At 37.7% G+C, this 27,672-nt stretch overlaps 1 protein-coding gene across 2 annotated transcripts in view; it reads right to left on the bottom strand.

The window, feature by feature from the left end:
• Positions 1-27,672, bottom strand: part of MED13L (mediator complex subunit 13L) — a 204,149-nt gene that overhangs the window by 52,849 nt on the left and 123,628 nt on the right. For both annotated transcript variants that reach the window (XM_040606209.1, XM_040606200.1), the window contains 3 exons: positions 3,638-3,783; positions 2,050-2,244; positions 1,473-1,664 (listed from right to left, as the gene is read on the bottom strand). In XM_040606209.1, the coding sequence (XP_040462143.1) occupies positions 1,473-1,664; positions 2,050-2,244; positions 3,638-3,783 (533 nt within the window). The remainder of the gene's footprint in view (positions 1-1,472; positions 1,665-2,049; positions 2,245-3,637; positions 3,784-27,672) is intronic.

The raw sequence follows: 27,672 nt of genomic DNA on the forward strand, positions 1-27,672 counted from the left end.
ACAGGCTAAGAAAGCTGGGGGAGGAATCTTACCAGTGTATAAAAATACTTGACAGGGAGACTAGAGAGGATATAACTAGTGGTATCTGGTGAAAAGATAAGAGGCGATGGGCATAAATTCACATACAGGAAATGCCATTTAAACATAAGAAAGAACTTTTTACTGTGAAAGTGGTCAGCCATTAGAACAGGTTGCCCAGAATGGTTGTGGAGACTCTGTCCCTTGAGACATTCAAAACGTGACTGGACAATGCTCTGAGCAACCTCCTCTACCTGACCCTGCTTTGAGCAGAAGAGTTGGGTAAGACAATCTCCAGAGGTCCCTTTCCAAGCTCAACTATCTTGTAATTCTGTTAGTAACTGGCAAGTCTGCAAAGAGCAAGTTCAGAAGACAATCTACACAGAAAAAAATAATCAGTTATAAATGTGACTTCAAAACATTTTTTGAGGAAAAAAATTAAATCACTGAATTTCCTTTTTCTGTATCAGGTTTGTTTTTTTTTTTTTACTTTATTATCTTAGAAGTTTGCACTCAACAGATTTTTGATCTCTCTGTTCCTTAGTTTTCATTTGAAATTGCAGTCCTGAATTTGTTACAGCATAACCACACTGACAGCAACTAATCTTAAGGTCTTGTCTGTATTCCAGATGACGACAGGTTACAGATACTTATTTTCATGGCTGAAGAGCAACAGGATATACATATTCATTTCAGTGAAGGAAGATACTAAGGATTCAGTACACCACATATCAAGCATTTGGATGGCTTCTGAGATTTGAACTACTATGGATCCAAATACTGGAAAGAGGCATACTCTACGCTGACAAAAGACATTAACTCACTAGCAAATATAAGGCAGCACTCCATTTGCTGTGTGCCTACCGTGCAAGCCTACATCAGACTTCATTTGGGAGGCCCAGCTCCTTCTTACCAGTTCCACAGGCTTACGCATTTATTTTGAATGGCCCTTAATTAAAACCGAACTGTGTTGGGCAAAAACCAGTAGCTAGCATTTGCAAATTTTTTATTAATGAATGCTTAATTAAGTGCTGCGTTTCTAGCTCTTTACAAAAACAGCTACATACTCTTGAACATTCACTGTATTCTTGTACCGTAATGACTCAACACCCTCCCCCCATCCCAACACAAGAAAGCTAACACTTCATAAAGACTGGCAAAATCTGTCTAAAGCACTGCCAGAATCCAGGCTCGCAGGTATTGTGCAGATATAGCTGCACAAACACACACAGTTATAGAAAACAGAGTTTAACTGAATTCACAAAGTGTTGTTTAAATTGTGTCCTCTTCAGACGTGTTTGAAGTATGGGTTTCACCTACCACAGAAAAGTCCTCTCCTAACTTTCAGTCTATTGCCTGTCATTAATCTGCTACTGTTCACACACTTAGCCTTACTTATCACAAGCTATGCAAAAACAAAAGGCTGAGTCCAGCCTCTTAAATTCATTACTTACCCATAATGGCCTGCTCTGGAGAAGTGGGTGGAGTGAGTGGCATCCCACAGGTACTAGCAGGATCTTTCACGCTTCCAAGCCCCTGCTGTCCCACATTTATATGGCCTCCAGTATTGGCAGTGCTCTGTGACATGGGGATGTCACTCTGGGAGATGAGAACAAAGGCTGAAGGATATACCATCCTTACACCACCTACAAAGAAACAGAAAACCAAAAGTCTTAAATACACCTGATAATATTCAGCAGCCCTAGCTACTTCAACTTGTTTTCAATGTCAATTAGACAAAACTTACTACCCGAAATAGAAAGAGCTAAGGAATTTCACATACTAATATACATCCAACTCCCTGTAACAAGTACAGGGCTGACACAAGTAGCTTGATACTGCAAATAATAGCATGTGGGATACAGGGAGTACAGAAGCTTGAGGCAAGATAACTAGTCAGATGTTCTAGTGTCAAGAGAGCTACAAGAGAAGATAGGAAAATTATAATGGCTGTTTCTGATTAATTAGATTTTTTTTTCCTAAAAATCACACAGAGGAAAATAAACCTTCAGGCAGAATACTGAAACTTACCAACAATGACTTCAACTGCCACAGGGAAATCGTTGTCATATCCCAACTCTTCTTCCTCTTTCATGCCTTCTTTTTTCTTCAGCACCATAGGGTAAAAATACTGCCATTCCTCCATCAGTTTACGAGTTGCTGGGTCTGACATCTTGTATGACTGGCCCGTGAGTGTACCATTTAAACCATAAGGACTCACCAAAACTGTAAAGTAAGAAACAACAGCCCCTACAGTATGTATATTGCAGCTATGTACCAGCCAGTCTGCCTCTAGTTTGAGTCAGTTCATTTGCATGCCGATCTAAGGATCTGTCTTCAGGGGAAAGCTACTGCAAAGTCAGGTAAGGCTATACATTCAAAGCTGTGTTACACTGCACTAGCTTCCTTTACAGCCATCCTTACTGAGCTAAAAATGGACCTTTTTGCAGTTTAGTTTAATAATTTTCACAACGAACTAATCTAAGTGTACTGAAGCAGCACTCACTATAGCAAAAGGATGACCGTACGTGGAAGTAACAGAGGACAGATATTCAACAACAGGGTTTTTACCGGGAACATACAGTACCAGAGACGTCCCAGCATTAAAAACAATAGAGCTAACGATACATGAAGGTGACTAGTCATGACAAACAAGGAGAACTAGTTGCTCAACAACAGGTATTCCCATTCAGAATCAGTTTTACTTTTAGTCATATTTAATTTGAGAGAGTAATGGATTTAGCTCACTGAAATAAAACTTCCTATGACTTAAGTGTCTGAGTCTCTATCAAAACTTTATATATATAGAAACAAAAATAATAAAGCTTCTATAAATTAACATCCCTATAAAATGGGCATTTTATAAGTCTCTAGGTGTTTCTTTACTGTATGTTTCGTTTTATAAGGACTTCTTGCTTTAATTGCTTTGAAATTCTGATTTCAGATTGTAGTAAAGACAGTATAATTCAGCGACTCAAATATGTTTAAATTTTTTTGATGTAGAGCATTGCACCACAATTGCATCATGCATTTGATAAGCCAATAACGTAATTCTATAAAATTCTAATTTCTTGCACTGACAAATAAATAGTTGCAGATACTTCCAGTTTTTCATTGTTTCTGATACATTTTCATAGACACCCCCTTTCTCTTTTTTTTTAAAACTAAAAGCCAAAACAGCGGGCAATCTATGAATGAAAAGTACTCCTGAAATAGATAAGCTTAGTATTTGTATTCATGTAGCATAGAAGTTACAGATTGTAGCCCAGTGGACACCATGTAAGAAAATCAAATCAGTGTGCTCACTTTCTTTAATAGTAAGTCTTTTTAAACAAAAATGATTAATTTCTTTGTTTATTATATGCACATAGCTTTAAAAGCAACATTAATGAATAGAAAGCTCTGGAAAATTCCTGTATTGTTTATGGCTGGCTATATATAGTGTTGAAGTCCTAACATTTTCCCTTACATCCACAACTTCCTGAACAGAAATTTAACCCATTTGAAGAGTTACTCAATCCTACTTTATTCCCCTCTGAAGATAACAGCCCCAGCAGCAAAGTCCCTACCACACAGAAGTGAGGTGAAGTACACAGAGCTCCAAATCCAGCTCACTTACCTTGGAATGGTGACGCTGAGGACTGGGCCATATGGATATGCTCTTCATTAATCAGGTAGATTGGCTGGTGTTGAGCAATCTCCACACTTGTGCACACATTGCTTTCCCCATGAAGAAAGAATGTGAAGGCACACGACAAATGTTCACTGGAGGCGGGGGGAGACAAATGAGAAACAGATTTATTAGCATGTTAATGAACTCATAGGAGATAGCAATTCCATAGCCTTAGAGGCCAAATACATATTCCTGTTTTGCTGCTTGCAGCTACTGAATACAACAGGTTCACTGACTGATTGATAACCATATACAACAGAATGACCTGTCACTAGATGACTATTTGACAATGTTGGCAATTATCTCGAAGATTTGTTTTCCTACTTATTTCAAGTAATACGATCATTAAAACAAATAGGGTTTTAACCAGGATTCAAGCTGAAAAAGCAGGGGTCCCCAGAAATTCTTCAAAATTCACTTTGTATTGTGTTCTAGCTGAAAAGCAATAAAAAAGGAATAGGAAAGCTGTTTGTCTAACACCTCATGAGAATCTCCATTAAAGAAAATAAAGGCACATGAGTATTTAAAAAAGTTGACAATGGTTTAAGATGAAGTATGGATTTGCCACTGACGATTAAACTTAATTTGATGTGAATGGCATTCAAAATGTTCCCACTTTACCCGTAGAATGACCTCCCATCCTAGCTAACTATTTGCTTAAATATTCCTTGACACAAAGCTGCAGGAAAAAAGAAAACAAAACACATTTAATGCTTTTTATCATCATTTTAATCAAGTAAAAATTTACAGAGCTAAAGTGGTAATTATGCAGTAATTTTTCTGTCCAATACAATAGCTGCACATAGTTTTAGAGCTGTTGGCTTTGGCACTAGATCAGCCATAATGTAAGCAGTATTTTTAAGACAGCTCTTTACTACCTTCACCAAAAAGAAATAACACAGGCAACTATAATAATTTCACTTTAGTATTTAAGTCAATCAACTTCTCTACTACTGTCAGCTATTTTTAAACAAAGGCACTGATGGTCTAGAATAGGAAACTGTTTTAATCTCACTAAACCTCTGAATGATTCTACACATCATGTAGAACAACTTTTCATCCTGTACTACAGGTTACTCTTCTGTGACCCTCAAGTATTATCGCAAAAAACCCCTGAAGAAAACAGTCAGCTAAGAAAAACCTGGAAAGAAAAGGTTACTCAAATGACAGATAACAAGTAGATTTCCTTGGTGCCATCACCTTGTGTTCAGAAGTACTTTGTAGCAATAATTTAATTCTATGAAATAAAAGGTTTCAATAGGTTTCCATTTTCACAAGGCAAAGGAAGTTCACTATCATCAGTGTTGTGTAAATTGATCATTAATTTACATGGGGAGGGAGGTATTCCAGGTATTTCTATCCAGCTATCTTGCCCCAAGAAGAAAAACAAATCAATTCATGTAACAATAATAAAAAAGAATAATGGATTTTGGCACATACAAGAAATAGAAAAATAACAGCAAAGCCCAATTATTTAACCAAAACCCATTAGTTTCCTTACTAATAGGATGATAGTCCTTAATACAAAAAAGGTCTTAATAAATTTTAAAAATGATAAATCTGGTCTAAGATCAAGCAGGGATAATCTCTGCAAAGAGTTCAGCATGCAGGAGGTCAGCCTTTCTAAAGCAGGGAGCAAAGCTATTTGTAAAGTAGTCGTTTTCAACTCCTGTCTTGGGATATTACACAGAAATCCTCCTGATTCTGCAAGCTTCCTACAGTGTTTGACTGTGAAAGTCTTGCTTGTCTTCTATTGAACTGAAGAAAAAAATAGCCTTCTGGGACCACACAGGGACTCTTTCAAGACTCTTGCAAAGTGGTCTGGCACGAACAAATCACGTGCGATCTTCTGCAACATTCACAACTATCCATAAACACTGAGAATAAGAAATTGTCAAAATCAGAGTTTAAAAGACAGAAGATTCATTTGTTTTTGCAGGGAAGGGAATGCATGCTGTTAACTTTTTCAACCTAGAATCAGCTAACACCAAAATTAATCATTAAGTTCAGAAAATTAAATAGCCTCGGAATAAAAGTGTATACAACTAATTAAAGGAAAAAAAGATCTACAAATACAGTGGGAGCTATTTTACTTTTCTGCAAAAGTGACAGATTAATAGCAATGAGTATTACTACTCATGACCAGCAATAAATACTTCATTAGTGAAAAAGGGATCATTTCTAACACTGGATCCAAAGCAAATCACGCTCAGCTACAGAAAGAGAAGCAACAGATCTCAGTCACTCAGGTGTTCCTTTTCTTCAGACCACAGCTAACAAGTCCTTGTGGTATGAAGCACTCTGTGCTGAGCCAGTAAGCCCCAGCTGCTCTGCGCACATCCAGCACCAAGCGTTCCTTCCTGTTCCCCTCCCAGGGCGGTCTGACAGTGCCTTGCAAGAGAAGAAAGTGTTACATGAATTTGATGCTCCCTCTGGTGCCAGTCACTGCTATAAGCTCAGCTTTCAAGGCTAAAAATAACAAAGATCAAGGCCTGGGGACTTCCTACATTCCTAATAAGCTTCTGGCAGATTCAGAGTAAAATGTTTACTTTAGTAACAAATAAGAATTTTATTTCAAGAAAATAGCGTCACCACACTCTGATGTATTCCACTCAGGCATGTGCATCCCAGCCTCCTGACGCTCCTGTCTTTAGTACATTTCACACAATTCCTTAAATACCAGGCTGCAGAAATCACTCTCACTACAAATGTGTGTGAGACAGATCTCCAAATAAAATTGAAGTAGAAGAAAATTTACCAAGCTAAAAACAGCCAGCCTTCAGAAGCAGAGTGAGCACTGAGGCTTTACTTTTAATTACTACTTAGCTGTAGCACTACAATGTGCCTCAAGACCTACATACTTGAGACTAAAGCTCTAAAATACATCAATTGTTCAGGTCCTCACTAGTCTTCCAACAGTGTTTTATCAACATCCAGTTTTCGTAACATATCTACCACTCTTTGTGCCAATAAAGGTACCATAAAAAAGCTAACCATAAACTGCAGAGGAAACTAAAGTTTCTAAAAACGTTAAGCACCATGTTCGGACAGATTTTTGCTTTATTTTATGTAAATTTTTTTCAACCCAGTTCAAAAACTGAAGCTGACAGGCTTTTGAGAATCCACTCTACTACCTCTCCAGATTTGAAAACTCACTCATTTCTGTACTCTTTTCTTATCTCTCTGACATTCAAAGTATCAGAAACCCGCAGAGAGGCTTGTGAAACAGCTTCCAAACTATTTTCCCTACTCTACAGATTCTGCTGGAATACCTTGAGCTGTCAATTTATACCTGCGCAGAACAAGTACAATAATCACAAATACTACCAATTTTGAATACCTGCATTATACATTTACTTTGCACCTATTAATGAATTATGCAAGGAACAAAATTAGCTTCGGAATCATGTTTTTGAGCCTATACTGCTACCCAGAAAAAAGGAAGAAGGGACAAAGTCTCTTCAGGCGTAAGCGTGAAAGCAAGGTGACCAGCCTGAGCAAGCCACCAGACATCCCTGATCCTTATGAGGGGAGCACAATGTGCCACATATTCCCTACAAGTTCCAAATGAGAAACCTGAATCAGACTGAAGCATCTAATGCATTAAAAAAAAAAACAAACAACAAACAAAACCAAAAAACAAACAGTTGGGAGTATTTAAAGTTATTTATGGCTTGGGCATAATATAAAATGAAAATGCTTAGCCACGCACCCATGAACTTAGTATGAAATATATTTCAGGATGGATTATTACAGCTACCTACCATTTAGGGTTTGAGGTTTTTTTTTAATTTCTTCCTTCCCTTGTTTTTTTTCCAGGCATACAAACAGTGCCACCAGAGACAGTAGTAACTGCAGCAGTTTTGCTTCAGCAAGTTTAAACACAAACTTAAGCAATACCTATTTTTTTTATCCTATTCTATAAAAAACTAGAAGCATTTAAAAAGAATGTAAATCTGTAACTGTACTCTTGTCACACTACGCAGGAATTCTTGTCCCTTTTTTACAGGTACCTTTTCAGAAACCTTTCTTTCCTTTACAGGTGACTGATGGCTGTCTCAGTCAGGACATTATCTACCAAAATAGAATATACAGAACACAGATAGAATATATGTTACTTCCATCTATACCTGCATTAAGGCCAAGATCTGAAAAACGCACTGTGGTCTTGAACCAGCAGAACACTTGAGCATATACTTTCAGGAGTATTTCTACTATGTTCACTGAGAGAGACTTAAATGCTAAAATTACAGTAATTGTTTAAATAAAAGGCTTCCATTAATAGAAATACAAAGAAAACAAATAATAAACACTCCCCAATTACACAGTGACAAATATTCCATGCTATTTCCCTTGATTTTATTTGTCATCTTTCTTGATGTTTAGATCCCTAGCTTTTACAAGCAAGTAAATCGATAAGGAAAAGCCCCCCAAAAGAAATAGCAATGTCATATAATCTGCTGCCAAAAAAGAAATTTCCTATGTCCTTCTCCTAAGTATTGAAGGTAACTTTTTTCCTCTATAACACAGAAAAACTTTCAAATAAAGAGCATTTACATCAATCAAACCCTCAATTTGGCACCAAATCACCTGCAACTGACAACAACTGTCTTTCAGATCTTTCCTGTGCGATCCTCATTACCTTAAATAACCTCCGAGTTCCTAAAAATGTAACTGAATACCTTGTCAATGTAATATTCAGAACCACCCATAATCTTTATGAATGCCAATCCCTCAGTTACTATAAATTACTTAAAGGAAATAACATTACATTAAATTTACTTATATATAAAAATCGTATGAGGATTATGAAAACATGACTATGTTTAAACTACACAACATCGGCAGAGAAAGGAGAATATCTGACAGATTCAGATATTTTTTCCATTTGTTAGCAGGTTTATATAAATACACAGTGGAAACTGCACTAGTCTGCATTCAAACTTTAAAGAGATTATTTCCATACAAATAATGTCGATGACAAAAATGTCAACGTATTACAATTCATAACTGAGCTTTGCATGTATGTACTAAATGCACACAAAGTAGAACTGTACCTCATAAAACACTTCAAAATACCTCATTTTGGATGACAAATGTGGAAATCAATTACTTCAGGAAAATGGTAATAAAAAACTACCAACAACAATTACTTTGGGACTGGGGGGGGCACCATGAAGAATCTACTAAAAAAACTTAAAAGAACATCACAATTTTTTTTCCTTATTGGAGGGATATTCTAAAAATAGTTTTATGATATCAATTTTATCATTATTATTTCAATGATTTTTAATCACTCACTGAAAAGTGTTTCTATATTTTGAAAAACACTTGCTGCTGTGCAGCAGTTTCTAAGCTAGGTTCCATTCCAAACACTGCAACCTACTTACACACCCAGAGAACGCAATGGGAAACAGATGCCAATACTGATGCTAAAGGTTACTTAGAAGAACGTGGTGAAAATTTGCGAATCCTGTATTTGTAAACATTCATCCTGTTTTTAGAACAATTTCAAGGATGAGGATTTTTAAAGTACTTCTTTCTCTACAGATGAGCCTGAGCTCCCTTTCCCTGCCACCAGGCTGCTGGCAATGTCATTTCTCTCCTTTAGTTTATAAGGAGTTGTCCATAAAGCCACTGACGGTGTACAATTAATCATGTTTTATGATCAGTGAGAGTAAATTAATAGCCCAGTATGAAAATTACTTTTTTTAAAATAATCTGGAAATAAATATCCTCAGTGAAGTCTGAATTCAAACAAGTTCCCAGAACAGCCACAGTCAGAATGCATTGGGAAGACAGAAGAAAGGCCGCCTGCTTTGATCTGAGAGACGTCAGACCCTCTGTTCCAATGCATAGTGACCTGTGCCTTCTCCTTAAACGAGAGAAACTAGGCACTCTCACACTGCCCATATCTCCAGTACATTTCTCTAGGACACATGATGATCCAATTTAGGAACTACACAGACCTGCCAGGCAGGGGTGTTAGCAGAAAAACCTTCTTCATGTACACCAAGAGAGCAGAAAAGGACCTAGAGCTGAGACTTCATTAACAGCAGCAAATAAAAAAGGCCAGGACATAGTTTCTGGCCCTTAGGGAAAATAGCATGTTCATATGATAAAACCTCTTCATCCCCCAAAGGGGGTCATCATCCACAATGATTTACTGGAAATGATCCTTGGCCGTGCTATCCCCAGAACGTCTCCTGGGCATTGCCTTGGAAGAGTGCTAGCTGCCACTGCTCAAAGCCGAGTAGGGAGCACGCAACAGTAAAGCGGTTTGGATGACAGCACGCCAGTTCTTGAGATCATGACCCATCTGCTCTAATAAGTAGTGTAGATACAGTCTGAGAGGCAAAACATTTATGTGGCATTTCTCATGCTTGCAAGTAATCCATAACATGCTCTCTGCCTACCAGATGGAATCTGAATGCTGCTCAAGCTGAAATAAGACAAAGTTAGTTATTCAGAAGTACAACTTCAGTAGTTCGTAATATACATTCAAGAAACATGGCATAATTAGTAACAGTTTTTGCAGAAACCACAACTAAACCAAAAAGGAAAGCATTTCCAGACATGAGACAATTCCAGTTTTCTGGATGCAACAGCCTTCCAACAAATGGTAGGCAGCACAAAGCTGACCACATTTCTGTACGAGGCATGAAACTCACACAGTTGGTTTCTCTGTGCTATGGCCTCAGATGCAGGCCCACACTCAAATATGTGAAACAGCAAACTAGAGCCTATTCCGTGCTCTGTAAACTCCCATCTGTTGGCCACTGCTAACTGAAGACCTGCTGCCCAGCTGCATCCAACACATGATGTGTTACAGCTGGAGAGAGGGCTGTGGCACTGAACTGCAGCAGTCCCTGCAGTAGGAGCTCGTTTGAAGGCTAACGAAGACCCAGCTGAAACCATGCATGGCAGCCATTTCACCATATCACAGGACGCAAAATGTCTTTTCTTCATATGACACACACTGTTGTCTCATGAACAAGGGAAACTGATACTGTAAGAAATCTGGTTACAGTGTGAAAACAATCTGTGTTTCTGTAGATGTTTCTGCCCAAAGTCACAATTTTTTTTTTAAGTCAGAGAACAGGAATACAGAAAAGCAAGTTTCAGATTAAATCATATTGCTTTGGCAATTACTCCTTTTGTTGTTTCTTTTTCTCCCCCCCTGAAAAAAAACAACAAACAACACAACAAAAAACCCAAAACAAAATAAACCAAACAAAAAAAAAACCAAACCCAACACACACAAACCAAAAAAACCCCAAACATGGGGAGGGGAAGAGAACATCAGTTTCCAGAACTACCCAGGGCTTTTAACGATTTTATTTTTTAAGTCAGTATGTTGTCTCACATATGCCGTTGGATTTTTTTTTTCTTTTATTAAATGTATGAGATGCACACACTGAAACTTGGTATAAATATTAATTACCTTTAGTGTTTTTCCAGTGGTGAAGTACTAAGATAACAGTTGCACAATGCAGCAAGCATTTAGATAACATTATCTAAACGCTTTCTGTGTTACAGACTTACTATCTCAACACTTCCTCAGTTGTCACCAACAAAACCTCTTGCCAAGGCTAATACATGCCTCACTGTGGAGATTCCCTGATCCCATCTGTAACAACCATCTATTCTTTTTCTCTGTATAAATGTGTGCACAAGATGACCTGAGAGCCTGGAGGGACACTGGTGTTTATACTTCAAATGGATACATCAATCTGTAGCATGACAGGGCTAACAGCAGTACAAACACCTCCAAGAAGTCAAGGGGAAACTGCTGCACATCACATCAGCTAACATTTTGAGGAGTAATTATATCACATTGTCTCTACGTACAAGACCCATGTCAACTCTTTGCTAGAGGAAAGGTTACGTACAACGTGCATAATCTTTAATATGAACACAGTACAAACGGCTCCGCATTTTCTGCACTGGCTGTTAATGATGCCTTAGATGAAGATGGTTCCATCTTTGGTTTTTTTAATGACCTTAATAAAGATGGACTGCACTGTATACAGAACAACGTAAGAGGCCTTACACACTGTAAGTAAATTACACTGTGACAGCACTCAAGCTTAGGAAGACAGAAGTTTTCACTTTAGAAAAGAAGATCACTGAGCTTTTGCCACATGTTTTCTGCAGGGAGGAACATGTCCTACAGCAAGAGCTATCTCGTTCTTTCCCTGAAACCTATACCTGTAAAGAAATAAGCATATTTTCCCAAGACGTTAATGCAGTGTTTAATATTTGTTTGGTTTTTGTATTAATGTACTATTTAAAATGTGTAAGTAGTTCCTTCCACATACGGGCACTGCGAGATTTTCTTCCATGTACAACTGAAGTAGCAGTTTTATTCCTGGAATCCTCAGTGAAATACTACACCCATGATAGGTGAAAACCTCCCATAATTACTCACAATAAACCCCTTATTTTTCTATATTAGTGTTGCATGTTGAACATGGAAATTTATTGATTTATTACTAGCTGCACATGTATATATAATGTGGCTTGTCAAAATACGCTGTTCTAATCTAAAATTTGCTTCTCATTATTTTTAAGATGAAGCAATTTCTAGACTGTTGATGGTCAAAGAAATAATCCAAAGTAACACAACATCCCTGAATAACTAAATTACACAGCGGGCTGCCATGACCACTGCAACATTTATTTTTTTTCTCCACATCCATGGATAAATCCTGTTTTTCATATCAGCTAATACCAAAGGCAACATGGAGTAAGAAGGAAGGCTGAAAGCCCCTGGATCAAGGATAATATTTATCCTCATACCATATACGCAGGAATATGGGACAACGACAGATGGCACAAAAAAGTTGGTCAATACATCCGCTAACATAAAAATTAATCAGTTAAAATCAGAGTATGGCAATGCAGGGGTTCTGTTTAGTTAATGCTTCCTGACTAGAAGCACAGCCCATTCAAAACAACTTTACATGATTCCTGCTCTGCAAATGGGACATGATTCATCTCTCTAACAGGATGCAACCTGCAGATCAAGCTACAGGAATCCAAACAGTACTACTCAATAGGTGAAGATTACGTGCATCTTCCTAGTAATACTTAAGACTTAGAAACATTTAAGGCACTTCAGGTTAGAAAATAGACTGTCTGCAGACAAGAGTAGATAAACAGAGTAACAGCTTCCCTCTAACAGAATTTCAGCTCACTTAAAAATTGTATGTGCTAAATCATTATTTTTTTATAAAATCCAGTTTCTGCTAAATCTAATCAATATCAGATAAAATTGGGAGGATGGGGGGAAGAGGTCTTACGGATCTATGAAATAAAATTTCTGCAATGAAACTTCAACCAGCATTCTCCCCTTAGCAGTAGGTAAGTGATGCAGTAGGCACTATACCACAATGTATAGCTCGAGGCACTTATGATTATTGAACACTTTTTGGTTTTTTACATATGTGTTACACTTAAGAATACTGCTGATTTAGAACTACAACTATTTTGAATTATTTAAAATATCAGTACCAAAAAATGATTCTGCCAGTTTGTCTTGTTCATTATGAATATAAATTCCTTGTGATAAGACACTGGATCATATCCTATTTAGGAAATAAAGAAGTTGCTGTGACTGTATCTATTATAATACAGGATATAGGCTTTACAATAAAATATAAAAGCACACCAAAAAAGAAACATGAAGGCTGTTACAGGTGTATTCAGGTTAAAGCTGAAATAAACACACATTTTTCACTGGAAGCTCTGAGCTTCACATACATGTCCTTAAGAAAAATCAAGAATTTGCTCGTATCTGTACCAGTATTATCAGTTATTGTAAACTGTAAATAAAATAAAAAAAAAAAACAAATGCCCCCAAAACACTTTAAACTATAGTGCCAGCTGGTAATAAGTACAAAATGAATGATAATTAACCAGAAAATTGTCAGAGATGATGCAATCTTTCTTGCTTTAGCATACTCAAAATACCAACATCAGGAAAAACTGCACATAAAATTTCTAAACTCACTGCTCGTCACCATTCTGACACCTCTCTCTCCTTGTCTGAATCACTGTGTTTTCCCAGTCTTTGTAATGGACTCCTTTAGAAAATTCATTTCCACAGATAATCTAATACTCTTCAAAACAGGAATGCAGCCAGATAAGCATATATATTCAATGGGACACATAACTTATCCACGGCACGTGAATAAGCTACATGTTAAGTTACATGTGGTATCTCCAAAAGCGCCCTCTTTTTCTTAGTCTTAGCATTTTATTAAGTACCATACAGGCATAAAATCACCTCAGAACTGTCATGAGCAGTTGTGCTCTAGAGATCAGGACTGAAAAAAATCCTTTTGCATTTTACTAACCTAAAACTCAAGAACAAGTCTGACTGGCACTGATGGAAGTTTGCCAGCCAACTATTTAATTTTTTAAGCCTGAGGCATAAACTGACCTTTTCTTAACAGCTCAGTACTGCAAAGTTTAAACCCCGGGTCTCCTTAAATTTAAGTTTTCCTTGGTAATTTTATCACAGGTAATACAGCTATCAGTTACTTCGTCTCACAAAGTGAGCTGGATTACAGTCGCTGACTGGCACGGCTGCACAATGATTCACCTGCGGGTCACAGACCTATGTATAGCTGAAGCTTTGGAAAAAGGAGGCTTCCCCTTACCCCCCATAAAGATGTTTCCAGCAGTCTTTATAGGTAAAAGTATCATCCCTTCCGTTAATCTTGTCATGCTGCTCTTGAATTAGCAGCTGTTGCATGCTGGCAATCAGTGGGCTACTGAAATGTGGGCACCTATTCTGGCAGTCAGCCGTGCCATCTACACTCGGCCGGGCACCTTAACACTGAAAGCAGAGCCCTCTTAGCCCTTGGAGGAAGGGCGAGGGAAATGTTGAGAGGTTTGACATTTGATACATGACAGGCACTAGCCATCACACAGGTGATTATCATATAATAACTACATTCATTGAATTCTCTAGATTATAAGATCATTGTACATAAATCCTAAAAATGGGGCACAAAAATAACAAAAACTGAGACTTCATGAAAGAAAAGACAAATGTTTCCTACAATAATAAACCTGAATTTTCTAAAGAGCATGCAGTCCTCTTTTTCATTGCTTTTTGACTAATTTCAGAAGGACTGGCATGGTAATATCAATCTATAGTAATTCACAAGTTAATAGATACTACAACTAATTTGCTCTATCTCAATTTCAATTACTTGTTCACTCAGTCACAAAGATGCTCTCCAGACATGCATGCAGGCTATGTCACCACAGTTAAGATACCAGACCACAAATACATAGCATACTTTTGACGTGTAAGTTATAAAAATAAAAACACAGCATATCAAATGCCACCCCTCTTCTTAGCAAAGTCTCTGAACATACGTTTATTTTTGCTGTCTGCTAATGTAGGTTAATGCAGCCTTCTTCCCTTCACCCCCATGAAAGCTGAACGCTATTATCCAAAGTAACACTATATTAGATTAAGGCCATTCAGAAAGGATATTCTTGAAAAAATACGGCCAACTGACAGGGAAAAGGGACAGAAGCCCATATTTTGTTGTCATTAAGTTCACTGAAGATGAAATTACATTTATCAGTTTCATTCACAAAACAAGTACATCCACAGGGGGAAATGTGGTTACTTAGTTTCTTCAATACAATGAAGAAGAATATTATTTTCAAAACCTAAAATCTATTAATGCAGAGTTGACTTGTGTTTTCAAACAGCTGCTTGTCATGGGCACCTCAGGGGAAAAGTAGAAGTAATAACATTGTATCATGAGTTTCATATCATACATACACACAACCTTAAAAAGTCCAAAGTCATCAGGTATTAACCCCATGTACCCATCTCCCTGTATGAACCAATGTTTAGTTTTTCTGGCAGGTAAACTTCAGCGCTGGGAGCTTTCCACCGAGGAAGCTGCCATGCTCTTAGACCATGTAAACTAGGTAACTTCTGATCACCTTAGATCAATTTAAAAACAGCAACTGGAAACAGGATTTGCAACTGCTGGAAGACTGTGTTCCTTTCTCTTCCAATTCACATGATCATAAACATAAGATAATAACCCAGTGTTTAAATTACAGAATGTGAAGAGATATGAATCTCCATGGAGAGCTTTAATATTCCTGGGACTTGCAGCTAAACTTAGATTTGGCAGAAGGACAGCGCTACTGTAAAATTTTTGTCCCTGAATACCTTAGCTGAATTAGAATTTTTGAAAAATGAAACCATCCCCAACAAAACAAGAAAACCCAGAGCCACTAAGCAAAGCATATAAATCTACATTTGGTCATACTGCACACTTTGCTCAAGTACCATGGTCTAAGTATATGATGCCCTTCACACTTCTATTAAAGAGCATCCAAGGTTTAATGAGTTGGACTCAAATTTTTAAGACACCCGAACCCCATTATTTTACAGCATGGTTTCAGAGACAATTTGTTATCCTTTGCTCTGTTGTCTGTAAAAGAGGCCACAAAAGATGTAAATACCCATTAATATACATTTAAATTTGTGCTGTAGGCCTGCTACCAGCTGTCCTTTAGGAGGATGGTTGCACAAAATTATTTCACGTGTCCATTATGCAGTATGACGACAATTAATGGAATAAATTTTATGATTCAAAACAACATTAAGCAACATGCAGAAAACACTAAAACCATGAAAAATGCATTAATTTATTCATTGCCATGCATTTGTGATCTTTCCACTTTCAGAGTACAGTTAAATTGACTAGTTTAGAGACCAATTAATCCCTTTACATTTAAGTCCATCACTGAATCCTCTCCAAATAATTTAGCTTCTACATGCTGACTCCCATTTGATGTCCCTGGTGAGTGAATGTAGTTGAAACAGGTGGCACACAAATTGCGTTTAGTAATACAGAAAGAACAGCATTAGCAGGGATATGAAGTATTAAAGAAAGACTCACAATTCAGTCAACCATATTCACTCCTCTATCCTCTTGTGCTCCAGCTCCCAATCATATCCTGAATGATTTTTTTTTTTAAAATGACAATTGCAGGTCCCAGATAATTATTTTAATTTTCATTAGTTTCTAGTCCTCACCTACCTACTGCTCCTCTCTTCCCTCAATATAGTTCTACAGGCTTTTCTCTGTCACCTTAAGTCTTCTATCTTTCATATATTTAAGTTAATGTTAAATTGGCTGAAATTAATTCTAGAAGATAACATCTTGTTTAACCTCTCATTTCTGTACTTGAAAGCCCAAAATTTCAGGTTCTGTAATAACCATCCTCCTTCTAGGATTACTCTTCTGTAATCAGGTTTTCATTTCTGCTTGCCAAGCACACCTACCTAGTTTAACAAATTTAGTCACACTGTATCGCTTCATATCACTTCACAGAGACCGTAACTTCATTTCTTTATGGAGGTCCAGGAAAATGGTATCAAAAATAAGGAGAGATGGATCTGTCAGCCAAGGAAATCATTACTCAGATGGGTAACTGAGACATTGGACATCATCCCAAACCTGCAAACTCCAGCAAGACAATCTTGGGGGGGGAGGGGGGGGGGGGCGGGAATAAATTGAGGTTTTTGCCTATTTAAACCACTCACAATCTCACCAATATTAGAACTGGATAGGACATGTTACTTTCCCACAAAATAACACATTGAAGGGTATCAGAATGAACATGACATTCTTCTGTTTACACAATACTGTAACTCTGAAAATAAAGAAGTTCACCTCTTCTATAAGCTACTCAATTAAGCAAAGTTTGAAAAGAAATAGTATTTCCAATAAACTGTAGTTAAAACCATGTCCTGAAGCCACATGAAGCTCAGATAAAGAGACATTAAAGTAAAATACTATTTCTTTACATCAGTCCAAGATTTGTTGTATTTTAAACATTCACATAGACATATGATAAACAAATTATCTGAAAACTAAAGAAAACATGTTCCAAGAACACAATTCAAGAGAAAGAAAATAACTGTTCTGTCATACCAAATGCAAGGTTTCCTGTTTTCAGTTCTACCAAGTAACTTTATAATATAAATTATTTCCTCCTTAGTTTTTCCCTTAAGAACAAGTTTCTCTCTGAAACTGCTGCTAAAATGGAAAAAAAAACCCCGAAACCCACAACCAACCAGAAACAAACCACCACCAAACACACACACAGTTCTGCGCTGAGAAGTATTTTATAGAAACACCTGGCATACCAGTTATGTGCCTTTACAAGAACGAAACTACAAATCCTGCTGCACAGTATGCTTAACCAAACAAAAAGCTCTCGTGAACAGCACCCATTCATGCTGGGACAGTGAAACAAAATGCCCATCAAAAGAAAGGAAAAGGAGTATCATTTATTCATCCTCAGTCTTTTGTTATGACAAACCATTACTGATTTCTCCATTCTGAGACACGTGAGAACTTTGTGTAAACCTTAAGTAGGCTTAGTCTCTTTAAAACCCGGCTCCTGTGTCTTGGCCTATATTGCCATCTATACTGCTGACTCAGGATCTCTGCCAGTTCAAACAATTCCTTAGGCAGGAATGTGCTGTAACATCAGTTTTGTACTGAATTCTCACCCACGTAGAGAAATGAAACGGTTGAAACTTCATAGACTAGTTCTGTAATGGCACATGTTTGCTTGCAAGAGAGAAACAACGCTGTTCAAAATGACTATAAACAAAAAATGAAAACAAAATTAAAGACATTAAGAGATGTCTTGGTCTATTAATTACCACGCAGAAAGCACATGGTTCTTGCACACGTATAGGCACTGTGTGCAGAGACCTACATATATATAATTCTGAGCTTCAGTGGATAATGCAAACACAGGGAAAAAAGATGCAGTTTGCTCTGATCTTCAAACCAGCCTCACCAGATAAAGTACTGAAAAGGATTCTAAATGAAAGGAAAAGCTGAACTCCACGAACCATACGTGCAAGCTACTATAAGGTAAAGTAGCTATACTTACACTTACCTCTGAAGTGTTTAGATTGCACAAGGTTCACAAAACTTTCCTGAAAACCCCTAAGACTTCATTATTTCTAACAGGTCACTGAGATTTGGCAGGATTTTCCTCAAGGTCAGAAACATTCCCTTCATGCTTTCAATAAAATACTGTCAAATTCTGACTGAATTACAGGGTGAAAAAAAAATAACCACTTCCCAATTTTGGTTTCTCCTCCTGCCCAGTAACTTGACAGCCTGCCAACATTTCTGAACATCTAGACTCAAGTCCATGCTACAGCTATTACTGTTACCATCCTATTCCTGAAGAATCCAGAAATAGAGAAAACACAGGTGTTACCAGTAAACGTGGGAAAAGGGAAATGAGTTAGACTGAAATCACATCAATATCCCTCAGCATAGTCTGCAGCTTCAGGCTCCAATTTTTTTCAGTCTAGCCTATAGAAAATGTCTCATACCATAATTAATAAAATGGAACCAAAAGAAAAGGAGCTCTAAATCCATTTCCTCCACTCCCATTTTTTTAAGTTTCTCACTTTTGCAAGTCATATTAAGCAATACCTCATCAGCCATAAAGCACACAAAGAGTTTATTTAGAAGCTATTCTGACAGATTAAAAAAGCTTCACTTCCAAGGAATCACTTTTTGACCCATGCTGCCCCTCTGAAAGAACCTATCATAACTTTGTCTACTGCAAGGTTGACTGTTTACACATACATCCTCCATCAGTGGCTGACATGGTATGTTTTACACTACTGTGAACTGCTATTTCCCTGGAGTTTCAGAATGAGCAAGACAGCCTGAGAAGATTTTTCTTTCTTAGTAGTTCAGAATTCCTGGAATGGTTCAGGAATCACTCCTGTGAGTCTTTCCAGCACCTTTATCACCATGGACAAGAACGAGCACTGTTGTAAAGAGCAGGCAATTAGAAATAATGCAAGATACTGGAAAGGAATGGTCAAAGAAATTCTCACTCATCAGCAAGGGTCTCTGTTGCCTCTTCAAACCCTGGTCTCTGCATTGGCACATCCTTCTTTCTGATATGGACAATTATTTTATGCAACGTGCAGCCTCACCCAGTACTCAGTCTGTTCTTTAGAGCTATCTACCAACCCTGAGCTGCCTGGCTCCACCACATCCCAGCAGCTACAGCATATGTTTTGTTCTGGTATCCCTCTCCTCTAAAAGGAAGAGAGCTAACAGCAGAAAAGAGAATTTTCTTGGTAACACTGACCTGCTCTTTTTTCACCCCTGGCATCTGAAGACAGGCAGAGTCTTCACAACATTGTGTTTACATGCCCTGCGAAGGGGGGAGTCACTTCCTTTTGAAAATATTCTGGTAAATGGTGGGATTGTTCACCAGCCTGATTTCTATCAGGAAACACGAGAAGGTTTTTGAAGATGCAAGTACAATAGGCTGCATAATCTTAACACTGTTCCCACAGAGATGTCAGGCTTCCATCATGCACTTAAACAGCTGTCTGCATACAGACCTTTATCAAGCTCCTTTGTTTCAGCACATTCAACTATTATAGAAAAAAAAGACACAAATATACGTGAGCAAAGAGGAAAGTCAGAACATACGTTATAATGTGTGGTCTTGTGTGGAGCAGGTTGGTAATACTAACATTGAAAATGAATGAAAGGAGTAAAGAACATGCAAATCATTTCACTTTTTCCTTTAGGGTGTATGATTTCCTCAATACGCAGGCTACCGACTCTACTTAACTATCAGAAAAACAGAAGCTGCCTTTGTCAATGCTTAGTGACCTATTAAAAAATTCTACTGTAAAATGAGACTGTTTCAGGTGTTACAGAAGGTCTTGAGAATCAGATACCGTTATTTGCAGACAGCAATAGATAAATTGCACAAAAAGGTTTTATTCTGTCTTTAAAACTTTCCTGACCTTACTGTCATTGAAATGACAGACCTGGCCTATGGAAACATCCTTATCAGTGGAATGGCAAAAAGATTAAGTCCAGACTTGCATTTTATTCCAGAATTTAAATCTTAGGTGTAAGAGGTAACTCTTTGCACAGAACTGGTACAGAATGGAGTCACACGATGTTGTTTAAAAATATCTGTAAATTCACTCTATTCTCAAGTTGAGGGGGAAAAAAGAGACAATGCTGCCCTAGCGACACCACACCTGCATCTTTACCACTTAAACCCTGTTACCATAGCAACTGCTATGGTCTCAGTGTCACTCTATACAATCACGAACTGGAAATGGAGTGTATCACAACCCTAACAACTATATACTTGAGAAACAGAATTGAGAAAAAGCCTTATTTCACAAGGGTTAAAACAAAGGCTCTTTACTCCCTTGAGTGCTTTTGTTTTGTTACCATGGACTTTTGCATACCTCCCAGTAAGCACAACAGAATTACAGAGAATGTGCTAATATTTCTGATCACATCCTACACGCTGGATGAAGAGCAAAATGGGTGCAGATGGATAGGGTTTTATTTTTAGGCAGGGTGACTACTGTTCCTTTGAGAAAATCCAAAGCTTGGAAAGCAGTACTACTGAGAAGACCTCGCTGTGGTGAAATGCAGTGCAATTGTGGGAAAAATCTTAAAATCCTCCATGTGTAGAAAAGGTTTTGAGTTAAACTCCTTGATAAATATATTATTTTTCCTATTTTTTTCATGACAGATGAGAAGTACACAAGAGTATATTGAGTACATCGATACATAAATCTGAGGACTATTTAGTCCAGAGTAACAGTAAGTAAACAGCAAGTAAATATTCAGCAAACTCTAGCTGTCTACTATCTTTTGTTTTCTCATGAAGCAACTCAGATATTAAAAAAAGAAATCTGTATATGTCCTTTGATTTCAAAGCATATAATTTTACAGTTGACACATGAAGGAAATTTATTCAGGGATGACCTGAAAAATTTTGGTAAGTATTATTATCTTCAATAAGTGCTTCTGAGTCAGATTCAAGGAATTACTTTCAGATTCACAAACTATTTGTATTAGGACAGTGGACATTTTTACTGAGCCTAAAATTTTTTTAAATCCTTATACTAGGTCTTTCTGAGAATCAGGCTACAGGAATTTGTCTTCTTTGCACAATTAAGAGACAATTAAAAGACTCCTCTTTTTTGATGTCCTAGTTTTACCAACACATGATTAGTAGTAGTATTTACTTCATAAAGATGTGGCTTTATTTTCCTTCAAAAAATAATTATTGGGAAGAAACTGCAGATCTAATAGAACAGCAAACTTCAGACTACCTGAAATGCAACAAGAATGCTTAAAAGCACTACAAACATCACTCTCAAAGGAGAGAAAATTTTCTTAACACTGTTTTCGTATTTTTTTATTTTTTAAAAAATAATTAATCAGAAAGAGAAGATTCTCTTAGTAGCCCAGCTGAAAACAAAATTCTAAAGGGATCTGACTGTTTTGGGCAGACAGAGTATGAACTGTAAAACAGGCTACCAACTTGAGGAGACACAGACAGGAAAATATTAGGTTTCTAAAACATAATTAAAGTTTGTAAAATATAGTTCCTTTTAGTGAAGGAAAATCAAGTTACTTATTTTGAAAAGTACATTATAGTGGATAGTTTTGTTTATGGGGTTTTGTTGTGTTTGGGGGTTTTTGTGGGGTTTTGTTGTGTTTGGGGGGTTTTGTGGGGTTTTGTAAAGTTTTGTTGTGTTTGGGGTTTTTTGGGGGGTTTTGTGGGGTTTTGTTGTGTTTGGGGTTTTTGTGGGGGTTTTTTATGTTTGGGGTTTTGGGGGGGTTTGTGTGGGGTTTTGTTGTGTTTGGGCTTTTTGTGGGGTTTTGTGGGGTTCTGTTGTGTGTGGGGTTTTGGGTGGGGTTTGTGGGATTTTGTTGTGTGGGGGGGGTTTAGGGGGTTTTGTTGTGTTGTGGGTTTTTGTGGGGTTTTGTTGGGTTGGGGGTTTCGGGGGGGGTTTGTGGGGTTATGTGGAGTTTAGGGGTTTTTTTGAGGTTTTGTGGGGTTTTGTTGCGTTTGGGGGTTTTGTTGCGTTTGGGGTTTTTGGGGGGTTTTGTTGCGTTTGGGGTTTTTGGGGGGTTTTGTTGCGTTTGGGGTTTTTGTGGGGTTTTGTTGCGTTTGGGGTTTTTGTGGGGTTTTGTTGCGTTTGGGGTTTTTGTGGGGTTTTGTTGCGTTTGGGGTTTTTGTGGGGTTTTGTTGCGTTTGGGGTTTTTGTGGGGTTTTGTTGCATTTGGGGTTTTTGTGGGGTTTTGTTGCATTTGGGGTTTTTGTGAGGTTTTGTTGCGTTTGGGGTTTTTTGGGGTTTTGTTGTGTTTGGGCTTTTTGGGGGGTTTTGTTGAGTTTGGGCTTTTTTTTGGGGGGGGTTGCGAGGTTGTGTTGTGTTTGGGGTTTTTTTGTGGGGTTTTGCGGGGTTCTGTTGTGTTTGGGGGTTTTTTGGGGTTGTGTGGAGTTTGAGGGTTTTTTTGAGGTTTTGTTGTGTTTGGAGTTTTTGTGAGGTTCTGTTGTGTTTGGGGGTTTTGGGGCGTTGTGTGGGTTTTTTGCGGGGTTGCGCTGGGCTGGGGCGTTGTGTGGGTTTTTTGCGGGGTTGCGCTGGGCTTGGGGCGTTGTGTGGGTTTTTGTTGTGTTTGGGGGCGGGTTGTTTGTGGGGTTTTTTGTTTGTGGGTTTTTTTTTGAAGGGGGCCTAGGTTGGGTTGTTGGGGGTTTTTTGGAGACCTTGACTCTAAGCTTAGCCTGGCAGATCTTAGTACTGTTACTGCTTGAAGCCCCCAAACCCCTCTTCCCAACTTGTCATCTTTATTGTTAACCTCGTCAGAACAAATCCAACAGATTCTGTATCTTTTAACATTTCTCTGTGCTTACAGGAAATGCAGAATTCTCTTGCACAGAAAAAAAGACTAGAAAGACTTAACTGTTCAGTTGCACAGTGAAACATGGAACACAAGTTGGACTTATATTGTGCAGAGGTCCCAAAATTTTAAGTTTCTTGAAATAATCATTTTTTCTTTTTTTTTCTCTTTTTCTTTTTTTTTTAATACAGAAGCTGAACATAAATAGACACTATCAGGCTTAAATATCTTTAAATACCTTTAATCCCTGGATTAAAATGTAAAATATCATTATTACATTTTCATTTCGTAACACAGCAGACTCTTCCCACAGTCGGAATCACATACAATTACTCTTTGTGAAGATCACCTTCCCATATTCTTCCCCTGCTCCCCACCTCAACAACACTGGGTACAAAAAAAGGGACAAATACGCTATGAATGCTGCTTCATCTCTGCTTGGACCTTCTCTCCTCTTCATGAAGTATCAGTGGACTTCTACTCCCCCTCACTTCATCCCTCCACAACTCCAAGCTCCTCCATCTTACTGAAACAAGGGCTGGCAAAAGTGGTTGTTTGTGGGCTGTAACCCCTTGCTGGTGGATAAGGCAAACCCTCACCTCCATATTCCCCAAGCCTCTACTGTGCCAGTGCAGTAGCAAAACGAGCACACAAACAGCAAAGTTACACAAGAAAACAGATGCCAGATGAGGGCAGGGACACAGCAGACTCATAAGTGCAGGGAGCATAAGTCTTCAAATCAATGTATGTAGAGATCAAGTATGCACAATTTTATAGACACCTGCAAAATGTGCAGAGACAGATGAGAAAGCATATACCTACATGGTATCTGTATTTCAGGAATGGGCTGTAAGCCTTCCGCAATTAGACCAGCATTTTTATAGCTTCATGAATTTCCATGGCGTTTTGTGATTAAACATCTGCTGGCTTTCATCACATGATAATACTGGTAGGCATGTTTTTGGATAACAACTTCAGGTATGAATACTATGAAGGTAGATTCAAAGTTGGTCTACTTTGGTTTACTGGTAACCTATTTGCTAAGAAAATCACATGGGTACTTTATGCCCAAGAGCAAAAAACAGAAAACATGTCAGAAGCTATAAAAGATTTTGCTGGACTCCTGCTGAGAAGCCTGCTTGTTAGATACAGCATTCATACATTTATGTCTTATTTTGTTACCCTCTAATAAGAACAGACTAAAGTAAGCACATCCCTGGTAATAGTACTTTCCTCTTTCACAGAGATAAAACAAACAATCTCACTGTATAGTACCTCTTATGTCACTGAAAGAATTACCTTTCTGTACTTCAAACACTGGAGTGAAAGAAATGAAAACCGATCTTAAAATAACATTGTATCCCTAGTAAGCTCATCATTGGTTTAAGTTTTTGAATACCCTAAATCAGCAGGTAGCAGAAAAATACTCTTCACATACCCACATAGAGCACAGAACTTCCACTTCCAACTGACAGTACTTTGCTACCTCCTGCACACTGTAATAAATCCACAGAATGGAAACAAAGAAAAATAGCACTACTACAGATTAAGAGTAGCTAGAGGCCAATCAGTTTAAAGAAAGCACCTGAATAACTGGCTGAAGAAATGTTTTCTAATAAAGATATTGCATCCCATTTTTGCATCCCGATTCAGCAATTTAAAAAAAAAAAAAAAAGAAGCCTATGCCATTTTTCTAGTTCAACACAATTACTACAACTTAGGACTGAAACAGGTAGAACAAATACAAGGCTCTAAAATTGCTCATTAAGCTAAAGACACTACAGTAAGTGCTTAAACAAAATATCCAAACTGAAGGAAATGCTTCCTTGTTTCTTCTTATACTCCATCTGCTTCAAGAACAAAATCAAAAAGCAGATGCAAAAAAATCATTCTTTCAGCAGAAGATAATCCATAAAGTTATATTTATTTAGTCTCAGTGTAGGTATTTCTTTAAGATACAGCAAACTGCAGACAGGAATGCAGACAAGCAATAAAAAACTTCACTCGATTTTGCTTCAATTTCATTCCCATTGCAGTATTAGCTGCCAATACTGACGAGCTGACAAGTATGTCTCTTATCAGGTGATTGCGCTCTCAGTACTCAAGGGAGACAAGTTTTGGGGGAAAAAAATAAATCCATTTCCTCACCTGCATTTGTCAAAAACAAGCAATCCTCTGGAACTTTATTCGGTTAAGATTTAAATTAAGGTCCGTATTTATTGGTATTTATAATAAAACTGTATTTGCTAGTACTATACTTCTACGCAACTGAAGAAATGTTTTATCCAATTTTGTACCGTGTTCCAGTTTCTGGAATAAATGGAAGCAGACCCACTCACCCCAGCCCCTGCAGGTATCCAAGGCATAGCTGGACAGCTGGCAAACACTGGGACATCTCAGACCCACTCCGTGCAGCAAAGGCAAATCAACTCTCTGCCTGCATGCACAGCACATCACTGCAATTCCTTGGAACTGTGCATTGCACCAATGTAATGACTCTTGGTATTCATTTTTCTAGAGTAGGATTCCATGAGAATCAAATTTTCACCCGTGAAAGAGAAAATACTGAATATATGAATGAATGAATTCAAAGAATTTCTGCAAAAACAGAGGACTGGCACTTTAACGAGAGAAATAAAAGAGCCTTGAACAGCATGCTGGACGACAACAATATAATTAGAAGACCGGAGCTGGGAAAGGATATTGATTTATATTCTCATCTCATCATTGTAACTTCTGGTCAAACCCAATCACTTAGACTTAAGTATGCAACTTAACCCAACTACATTCACATTTCTCAATGAAATGAAGTTTAAAGTAACTTCATAAAGCCCACTGAGAATCCAAATGAAGAAAAAACAAACAAACCAAGGAGCAGAACATTTATGATAGTGAGGAAGTACCATGTGTGACCTCCTGACCAAAGCCCCAACCACCAGAAGAAGCCGTCCAGCAGTTTTAAGTTATTAAATGTTATTCTCTCCTGACCATCACCAACACAATCCAACAGAATTGCTCGAATATCAAAAAGAAAAAAGAAGCCTCCTTCCCTCCATCACCACCACAAAAAAACCCCAGCTAAATTAACAAAAAGCATGAGTAATGTCATACTTTCTTCATACTTCAATGGCCTACAAGGATCAAAGTCCCTACATTTCTTACGCATTCTGTAGCCTATTTTTTGCCCTCTTTAAGACACTGTTAAGACAGGCTTTCAGAGAAAAAATAAAAGCTTCCCTGGAATAAAGAAATTTTACATAGTCCTTGTGTAAAAATTAAGTGTAAAATTAACGTTTAAAGTATTATGCTTTTTGTCACACTGGCCAATAATACATAAGTGACAGAAGTTGGGAACATTTTATGTCTTGCAAGAGTATCAGTAATGAGAACTTGCTTCTGTCACTGTGTACGCATTATACAGAAATTTCTAAAGTTACTTAAAAGCCACACATTTGTATTTTACATAAATTTAACTTTCAGCAAGTATCTGCTTAGAGGAAGAAGCATTTCAGTGATAAAAATGAAATTATATGTTTGTAAAAATCTGTTTACGTATTGATATGTAAAAATTATTTTTGTCACACAAATAGTCAGTTTCTGATTACTTCCTGCATAAGTTTGAGAGGTTGGTGGCTGCGTAACCGCTAGCAATTGCCAACTAAATGTTGTATGTACCCTCCTACATAGTGATAGAACAAGAGATATTCTTATTTCAGTCATACAATTAGTCCTACATCAAGCTTAAAGGGAAACTGCTCTTTCTGGTACTTCTAAGAATATCTTCAAAAGAATTCAGAAAACTAGAAACAGCTCATCTAATTCAAGACACATAGTTCTCCTGACCCATTTCACTGATCTCTTTTGGAGGAAAAAAACCACACCACCACCACCCATCAAAAACCACCAAGAGAAAAAATACAATAAATTATCTTAAGCTGAAAAGAGCATGGAATGCTTAGAGATTATTTTCAGGTGTAAAAATCCCAATGATATACAGCCAACACTTCAAAACATTTGTTGGCATCAAGAGGAAAGCTCTGATCCCCTCCGCTCCTCAGACATAACTATGCTGGCAAATGCCCTACTGGAGATGAATCTGCAAGACCAAAGAGCTACCTCTTGCTAGTTTGATTTCTTGAGAACTGTTTTAAACCATTTGAATACAATGATCCTTGCAAATTTGAGCTATACCAGCATTAGACA

The sequence above is a fragment of the Falco naumanni genome, chromosome 1 (assembly GCF_017639655.2).
Source record: "Falco naumanni isolate bFalNau1 chromosome 1, bFalNau1.pat, whole genome shotgun sequence".
Lineage (NCBI taxonomy): Eukaryota > Metazoa > Chordata > Aves > Falconiformes > Falconidae > Falco > Falco naumanni.